General features: G+C 54.2%; 1 protein-coding gene across 2 annotated transcripts in view; it reads left to right on the forward strand.

Moving 5' to 3' along the window:
• The window catches only part of MYBPC2 (myosin binding protein C, fast type), a 23,584-nt gene that overhangs the window by 13,099 nt on the left and 1,400 nt on the right, over positions 1-9,085 (forward strand). For both annotated transcript variants that reach the window (XM_029239206.1, XM_029239213.1), the window contains 11 exons: positions 1,156-1,315; positions 1,405-1,509; positions 1,951-2,139; positions 2,593-2,727; positions 4,202-4,369; positions 4,525-4,613; positions 4,714-4,909; positions 5,169-5,308; positions 6,552-6,711; positions 7,071-7,207; positions 8,719-8,905. In XM_029239206.1, coding sequence (XP_029095039.1) covers positions 1,156-1,315; positions 1,405-1,509; positions 1,951-2,139; positions 2,593-2,727; positions 4,202-4,369; positions 4,525-4,613; positions 4,714-4,909; positions 5,169-5,308; positions 6,552-6,711; positions 7,071-7,207; positions 8,719-8,905 — 1,666 coding nt within the window. The remainder of the gene's footprint in view (positions 1-1,155; positions 1,316-1,404; positions 1,510-1,950; positions 2,140-2,592; positions 2,728-4,201; positions 4,370-4,524; positions 4,614-4,713; positions 4,910-5,168; positions 5,309-6,551; positions 6,712-7,070; positions 7,208-8,718; positions 8,906-9,085) is intronic.

Genomic DNA, 9,085 nt, shown 5'->3' on the forward strand with positions numbered 1-9,085 from the left:
TCCACCCATTAACCCATTAATCAATCAATCAATCAATCCATCCACCCGTCCACCCACCCATTAACCCATTAATCAATCAATCAATCAATCCATCCGCCCGTCCACCCACCCATTAACCCATTAATCAATCAATCAATCCATCCATCCATCCACCCGTCCATCCACCCATTAACCCATTAATCAATCAATCAATCAATCCATCCGCCCGTCCACCCACCCATTAACCCATTAATCAATCAATCAATCCATCCATGCACCCGTCCACCCACCCATTAACCCATTAATCAATCATCCATCAGTCCAGCCATCCATTAGTTCATCCATCTAACCATCTTTCCATTCATCAGTTCATTGATTGATTAATGAATTCGTCCAGTAATTAATCCATTTGTCCATTTATCCATGAATCAACCCACTTATCCATCCATCCATCCAACAAATATTTTCATCTTGTATGTTCCAGGCCCTGAAACAGTTCAATTTTTCTTCTCTCCTCTGGGCTTCAGTTTCCTCTTCTGTAAAACGGATAGACTTGACTCAATCTTCATTCATTCCTTCACTCAGCAAACACCCCCTGATGTTTCCTGTATGTCAGGCTCTTGCATAGGCATTGAGGATACAACCATGAATCAGATGCAGCCCCTGCCTTCCTGGAGCCTTCACTTTTGGAGAGAGGCAGACACGTGCCCAAACAGTCACAGTTCAGGGTGATCAGGGCTGAGAGAAAGGGAGGTACCAGAAGCTATGTGGATTCTGTCATAGCAGTCAAAGTGGGCTGTCACTTTCAGCTGAGGGCATCCAGGAGTGCTTTCCAGAAGAGGCGACTTCTGGGTGGGTTCTAAAGGATGGGTAACGGTATAGCAGATAGAGAAGTGGGTCAGGGCATTGCATGCCCTGGGGATCAGCTTTGCAAAATCTTGGGGATGAGACAGGCTGGTGTTTTTAATGAAGGGTGGTGTTTGGAGGGCAAGGAGGGCAGTGGCAGGGGGGTGATGAGGCCGGGGGCAGACCCAGCAGGTCCACTTGTGCTGGGTCCACATCCTGTGTATTGTGTGGTCATGGGGAGCCATTGGAGACTGTTGGGCAGGGGAGGGGTGGAGGCCGGTCTGGGTTTTGAGAGAGGTAGAAAAAGGCCATCTGGTGGGCTGTGTTCAGGTGTTCTCAGGCACCGAGGGCAGGGTCCACATCGAGAAGCAGACAGACACCAGCAGCTTCGTGATTGAGAGCACGGAGCGAGCTGATGAGGGCCGCTACACCATCAAGGTCACCAACCCCGTCGGCGAGGACGTGGCCTCCATCTTCTTGCGGGTTGTGGGTGAGCAGAGGGGAGCAAGGGGGCTGAGCCAGGGGGGGTTCCCCGAGGCCATGAGGTGTCCTCTGACCATCCTGCCTCCCCTTCCCCAGATGTCCCAGATCCCCCGGAGGCTGTGCGTGTCACATCGGTTGGAGAAGACTGGGCCACCCTAGTCTGGGAGCCACCCAAGTATGACGGGGGACAGATGGTCACCGGTGAGTGCCCGTGTGCCACAGTGCCCATGACCTCTGACCTCCCCGTCCCCTGACTTCTCCTTGACCTCCAAGAGTCCCTATAGCATCCTCAGTGACCACCCTCGGAAACTCGGTTTTCCATCTTCAATATCTCACAATCCCTTTTGCCTTCCCTATCATTCTTTACTCCCCAGCAACCTGGGAATCCTCACTTTGGCTAACAGCCTAGGATTTTCTGTGACTCCTTACGCCCTGATTCATGACCTGTGGCCCTTCTTGATCCCTGACCCCATGACGGGTAACCTCTGACTGCTCTGTGACCCTGAGATCAACTCAAGATTCACGGCCTCAGACCTCTCAGAGTCATGTGACCTTTTGATGTGCCTTTGACTGCCCCAACTGACCTGGGACCCCAGGCCTCCCCATGACTTCCCACGTCTCTCTGCTTGCGGGGGCCTCCAGGGTACCTCCTGGAGCGGAGGAAGAAGGGCTCTCAGCACTGGATGAAGCTGAACTTCGAGGTCTTCACGGAGACCACCTATGAGTCCACCAATATGATCGAGGGCATCCTCTACGAGATGCGGGTCTTCGCTGTCAACGCCATTGGGGTCTCCCAGCCCAGCGTCAACACCAAGCCCTTCATGCCTATTGGTGATGCCTCTCTGCACCCTCACCGAGCCCCCGTCCACCTCTGACCCATGGCCTGCCCGTCACTGATCTCTAACCCTATACCCTGGCCTTTACTCCCTTGACTCCGCTGACGTCTGTCCCCTCTCATCCAACAACTCAAGACATTGACCCCCGAGCCCCACGCATCCTCCTGACCTCTTCCTGACCCAGTACAACAGCCACCGACCTCTATGATCCTAGACTCCATGCTGTCCCCCGAATATGGCATTGACCTCTGACCTACCACACAGACACCTACCCCTGCCCTTGGAGACCTCACGATTCCTTGAGATCTTGTTTTAATGACCCGTGATGCCACATCCTTGCTCCCTGACCTTTGGCCCACCATATTGATCCCTTTCCTGACCAGTGACTCCAGCTCTGACCCCTGAGCCCTCATTTACCCCCACCCCCCCTTTCCCTGGATTCTTACAGCACCCACAAGTGAACCCCAGCACCTGACAGTGGAGGATGTGACAGACACCACCGCCACCCTCAAGTGGCGGCCCCCAGATAGGATTGGGGCAGGTGGCATCGATGGGTACCTGCTGGAGTACCGCGTGGAAGGCTGTGAGTTACCCCGTCTGGCCTGGTGGGGGGCGGTGGCACACATAGAGTCCCGGTGGGTGTCTGGTCCAGAGGCCTGCAAATAGGGCAGTGCAGGGACAGATCTCTGCCATAGCGAACTGCCCTTCTGTCTGTGCCTGCCTGAATCTCTGGGATGGGATGGGTCAAGCCAGGCCCCCAGTGACCGGCTTGTCCTCTCTCTCTCCCTCTCTCCCTCCCCTACACCCATCCTCCATACAGTGATACCTTTTTATCCATCCATCCAAGTATTTATCTACTACCTATGTTGCTCCTCCTGTGTTCTATCTAGTTATCCATTCATCTACCCATCCAACCAATCTTTCATCCATCCATCCTTCCATCCATGTATCCTTCCTTCCTTCTTTTCCTTCCTTCTTTTTCACCTCTTATTTCTCCCTCCCTCCCTCCCTTCTTTCCTTCTTTTTCTCCAGTTGCCCACCCAGTCATCCATCCAACCATCTCTCTATCCATCTGGAAATTTTTTGGATCATTTTAACTATCCATCCATCCAGTAACATTGTTTTCATCCATGTATCTATCGCTTCACCGCTATGTTTCTTTCCTCCCTCTCTTCTTTCCATCCATCCGTTTGCCTACATGACCATCCAACCGTCTAATTATGCATTGTTTCTCCATCTGTCTGTCCATCCTCCTATCCATATTTCCACACATCCCACTCTCAGTCCTCCACGGAACAAACATGTATTGAGCTCTGACGCCATGCCAGGCCCAGTGCCTCGGCTCTGGGGATATCTCCGACATGGTCCTCTCACTGGGGAGACAGACAAGGTCATTTTGACACTGTATCCCAGGCTTTAAGTCAGACAGATGTGGGTTCCAATCCTGTCCCTTCGCCTTGTAACTGTGTGACCTTGGGCAAACCTCTAAGCCTCCGTTTCCTCGTCTAAAAATGGCGAAAGCAGTTTCCATTTTGACGGGATACAGTGATGACAGGATTTGGGGATGCATGTAAGTGATGGAAGGGTGGTCTCTGGTCAGTTTCTTCCTTTTCTCTTCCCAGCACTCTTTACCCAGTTCCTACCCTTGCCCACCCCTCCCCAATCTGTCTTTCAGAGCCTATTATACTTTTGTTAGAGTTCACCCTGTTGATTGTTGGTCTGACTCACTCTGGTTCACCAACCCATGGCAATAAAACCACGATGGAAAAGCACTCATTTTCAAGCAGGAAATCCGAGGAGCTGTCTGTAACTACCACCCCCAACCCCTTACCCTCTCTGAGCCTCAGTTTCCTCATCTCTAAAATGGGGATCACAGAATGGAGGCAGGAGTTAATGCGCTACCATTAATTAGCTCCAACCTGGTCATAAGAAATGCTCCAGAAATGTCAGCTGCACATATTCACTGCGGTGGGGCCCTAGGCGCTGAAAGGACACAAACGGAGGGGCACCTAGGGAGGTCTTGAAGGAAGATCCCCAGCCTCGCTCCTCTCTCCTAGCTGACGAGTGGATCCCTGCTAACACGGAACTGGTGGAGCGCTGTGGCTTCACTGTCAAGAACCTCCCCACAGGAGCCAGAATCACCTTCCGCGTCGTTGGGGTCAACATCGCGGGGCGCAGCCAGCCGGCCACCCTGGCCCAGCCGGTCACCATCCAGGAGATTGTGGGTGAGGACTCCTGACCCCCGACTCTGCTCTCCTAAAGACCAAGTTGGTGTCATCATTAGGGCCTCCCCCGACATCCTCATCGCCCCTGGGCTGTCTGTCCCTCCGTCGAGTCCCTCTGCCCGGCGCTGAGCCCCTCCCTGGGTTTGTGCACTCAGAGCAACCCAAGATCCGGCTGCCCCGCCACCTCCGCCAGACTTACATCCGCAAAGTGGGGGAGCATATTAACCTCGTCATTCCCTTCCAGGTGCGTCGAGCTGGGGTCGGGGGTGGGGCAGGGGTGAGGGGTCAGCTTCTGCGGGTGAGACCCGGGCTAACCTCGCCGCCCTCCCCGCCTTCCCGCACAGGGAAAGCCGAGGCCGCAGGTGACGTGGACGAAGGGCGGGGCGCCCATAGACACCTCCCACGTGCTTGTGCACACCAGCGACTTCGACACAGTGTTCTTCGTGCGCGAGGCTGCCCGCTCAGACTCCGGGGAGTACGAGCTCAGCGTGCAGATCGAGAACATGAAGGACACGGCCACCATCCACATCCGGGTCGTGGGTGCGCGGTCCGCAGGCGGCGGCGATGAGGGGGGAGGGGAGGAGATGGGAGGGGATGAGGAGGACCCAGGACAGGGGAAAGTGGAGAGACTGGAACCGGGGAGGGTGTGAGGTGGCAGTGGGGCAGAAGGGGAGGAAATGGGAGTGGGAAAAAACCTAAGAGAGATCAGAGGGTGTGGGGATGGACAGGGGAGAGGAGGTGAGGCACTGGACGTTTAGGGATGCTTGGGGTGACTTATAACACACGCCCCATCTTCCAGAAAAGGCAGGGCCACCGGAGAACGTGATGGTGAAGGAGGTGTGGGGCACCAACGCGCTGGTGGAGTGGAAGCCCCCCAAGGATGACGGCAACAGTGAGATCACCGGGTATTTTGTCCAGAAAGCCGACAAGAAAACCATGGTGAGAGACTAGAGGGGCCTGGGGTGGAGTGGACTTGGGGGGAGAAAAGCTGGCCAGATTGTCAGAGCAGGTGTGTTGTTCCCATTTCCCAGCTGGGGAAACTGAGGCACCGGGAAATTTGGGAGAATGGGCCGGGACAGGGAGGAAAGCCTTTTGGCTGAGATTTGGTGCATAACAGATTTTCTTTTTCTTTTTTTTGGTGGTGCCGGGCGGCTTGAGGGATCTCATTTCCCTGACCGGGGATTGAACCCGGGCCCAGTAGTGAAAGCCTGGAATCCTAATCCCTACGCCACCAGGGAACTCTTTAATACGTTTTCTTTTGCTTTCTTTTTTACTGAGGTAAAATTCCTCTAGCCAAATGTAGCATTAACCGTTTTCAAGTGGCATTTCACCCCTTCCCAGTGTTGTGCAACCACCCCGTCTATTTAGTTCCAAGACATCTTCATCACCTCCAAAGGAAACCCCTTGTCCGTGAAGCAGCCACTGCCCTTTCCCTCCCACCCAGTCCCTGGCAACCCCCCATCTGCTTCCTGTCCCCGTGGATCGGCCCCTCCTGGACATTTCTTATGGACACAGTCACACACTCTGTGGCCCTTTTGTGTCTGGCTCGTTTCACTCAGCACCGTGTTTTCCAGGTTCATCCCCATTGTAGCAGGTATCCATGCTTCAGTCCTTCTCATGGCTGAGTACTAGGCCTGTTTTGTGTGTGTTTGGTTTTTTGCGGTACGCGGGCCTCTCACTGTTGTGGCCTCTCCCATTGTGGAGCACAGGCTCCGGACGCGCAGGCTCAGCGGCCATGGCTCACGGGCCCAGCCGCTCCGCGGCATGTGGGATCCCCCCGGACCGGGGCACGAACCCGTGTCCCCTGCATCGGCAGGCGGACTCTCAACCACTGCGCCACCAGGGAAGCCCCTAGGCCCTGTTTTTTTGTTTGATTTTTGTTTTTGGCTGTGCAGTGCGGCTTGCAGATCTTAGTTCCCCTACCAGGGACTGAACCTGTGCCCCCTGCAGGGGAAGCGTGGGGTCCTAACCACTGGACCGCCAGGGAATTCCCCTACCAGTCCCTGGTTTGAATGGACCATGTTTTGCTTGTCCATTCATCCACTGATGGGCACCTGGGTTGTTCCCACCTTCCGGCCATTGTGAACAGAGCTGCTGGGGAACGGTGGGTTTTATGAGCGAGGCGCCCGCTTGGGTCCGTGTCCCTGACTCTCCCGGCCCCTCCCCGTCCCCCATGCCGTAGGAGTGGTTCAACGTCTACGAACACAACCGGCAAACCTCCTGCACCGTATCAGACCTCATCATGGGCAACGAATACTATTTCCGAGTTTACAGCGAGAACATCTGTGGGCTCAGCGACTCGCCTGGCGTCTCCAAGAACACGGCCTGCATCCTCAAGACAGGTATGGCTACTGCCACCGTTCCGAGGGGGCCAGTCCCAGTTCCCCCTCTCTCTGTTTTGTTTTTTTTTTTAATTGGAGTGTAGTTGATTTACAATGTTGTGTTAGTTTCAGGTGTACAGCAAAGTAATTCAGTTATACATATACATATATCCGTTCTTTTTCAAATTCTTTTCCCATATAGGTTATTACAGAATCTTGAGTAGAGTTCCCTGTGCTCTACAGTAGGTCCTTGTTGGTTATCTATTTTAGATATAGTCTCCCTCCCTGCACTCAGAGTTGATGGCACCTGGTGCTGGAGGAGAAGTGGTCCGGGGACAGTGAAGACCAGTCCCCTTACAGGTGTATCACCCCTCCCCCAGGTGTCACCTTCAAAATGCCTGAGTACAAGGAGCATGACTTCCGAACGCCTCCCAAGTTCCTGACGCCTCTACCTGACCGGGTGGTCGTGGCTGGTTACGCTGCAGCTCTCAACTGCGCCGTCAGAGGCTACCCGAAGGTGCCGTGTGTGTGTGTGTGTGTGTGTGTGTGTGTGTGTGTGTATGTGCGCGCGCGCGTAGTGTGTGTAATGTGTAACCCTGTAGGGAATTCATCATCAAGGTGAAGCCCCATTGCCTGCCCGCCACACGGGCTCTTCCTCCCTGAGTTCTCTCTCTGCTCGTGGGATTTGCTCACTTTTAACCCACTTCCTGTCTCTCTGCTCTAACCAGAGCCCAAGTCTCAGCTCACTACACTGACTTCCCTCAAAAACAGAAACCTTTGGGGCGGAGCGGGTCTAAACCTGCAGGGCTCCTTGGCATCTTCCTGCCCGGTCTGGTTTCCAGACTACTGTCTGGGAATGTGGACACTTGCAACCTTGAACTCCAAGGACCCACCTGGACCAGCGGCTGGCAAACTACGGCCCTCGGGCCAAATCCGCCTCCACCGGTTTCTCTAAGATTTTTTTTTTTTGGGTGTGCCACGTGGCTTGTGGGATCTTAGTTCCCCAACCAGGGATTGAACCCGGGCCCTGGCAGTGAAAGCGCCGAGTCCAAACCACTGGACCCCAAGGGGATAAATAATTTTTTAAACGTTTTTTTCTTTTTCTGTTTTGTTATCTTGCTTTCACGTTAATGGTTTATGTGTGGTCCATGACCCAGAGACCACAGAGCCCCAAAAAGCCTAAAATATTGACTGCCTGGCCCTTTTGACACATTTTGCCAATTTTTAGCGTCAGCTGCTGTAGGCATCCCGTGGATTCTTTCCTTCACCTCCGCCATCACCGCTGCCTACTGCTTTATTCACTAACTCCATCCATTCATTCATTCCGCTCATTTCCCTACCAATCCATTCATTTATTCAGCTCATTCATTTGCTTCATTTATTTACATCATTCATTCATTCATTCAACACACGTTTTCAGAGGCTTTCTATGTGCTGGTGATTTGAACAAGGAGTTCCCGTATGTTGGGGGAGACCGCCATGCGTCCGAAGTCACACAAATGACTATAAGATTATAAAGGGTGGCGAGTGTGCTAGGGAAATGCAGGCAGTTTGAGAGTGTAAAGTGGGGGCATTCCTGTTCCAGTCTAGGACCCGGGAAGTGACAGGGGAACTGAGACCTGAAAGATAGGCAGGCACTGGTTAGGTGAAAAGAGGAGGGGAGAGCAGTATTGGAAGAGGCAAGAGCCAGTGCCAAGGTCCTGAGGTGGGAGCCTGTCTGGTCTGTTTGAGGGACAGTGAGGCAGCCCGTGTGGGCGGAGCAGATGGAAGGAAGGGGTGGGAAGTGAGGGCAGAGGAGTAATGGGGCCAAATCATGCAGGGCCCTATGGGCCACCACAAGGGGTGGGCTCTTCCTCTTACTGAAGAGGAGACTGAGGGTCAGAGAGGAGAAGTGACTCGTCCAAGGTCAGCCAGTCAAAATTAGGAGGTGGCACAGCCAGAAGGAGAACCCAAATCTGCCTCCCAAGGCCCACTTTGCTACCTCCCAGGGTACCCTCTGTCACATGGCTTCCTCTCCACTCTCAACAGCCCAAGGTGGTCTGGATGAAGAACAAGATGGAAATCAGCGGAGATCCCAGGTTCCTGATGAACAACTACCTGGGGGTCCTGACGCTGAACATCCGCCGCCCGTCCTCCTTCGACTCAGGGACTTACTCGTGTCTGGCTGTCAACGAGCTGGGGGAGGCCCTGGCCGAGTGCAAGCTGGAAGTCCGAAGTGAGCGTGGGGCGGCCCCCAGTGCACCCCTGCCGACCCTCATCTACTCCCTTTACCAAGCTAACGGGAGGCCAGTGCTGAGCAGGGCTGAGACCAGAGCCTAGGCAGACCCGGGCCCTCTGCGAGTATGACTGGGAAGCCGATTCAGACCCCAGCAGGATGTTTCAGGGTGACACGGGG

This window comes from Monodon monoceros, unplaced genomic scaffold (genome assembly GCF_005190385.1).
Source record: "Monodon monoceros isolate NGI ecotype Baffin Bay Population unplaced genomic scaffold, NGI_Narwhal_1 Super_Scaffold_10, whole genome shotgun sequence".
Lineage (NCBI taxonomy): Eukaryota > Metazoa > Chordata > Mammalia > Artiodactyla > Monodontidae > Monodon > Monodon monoceros.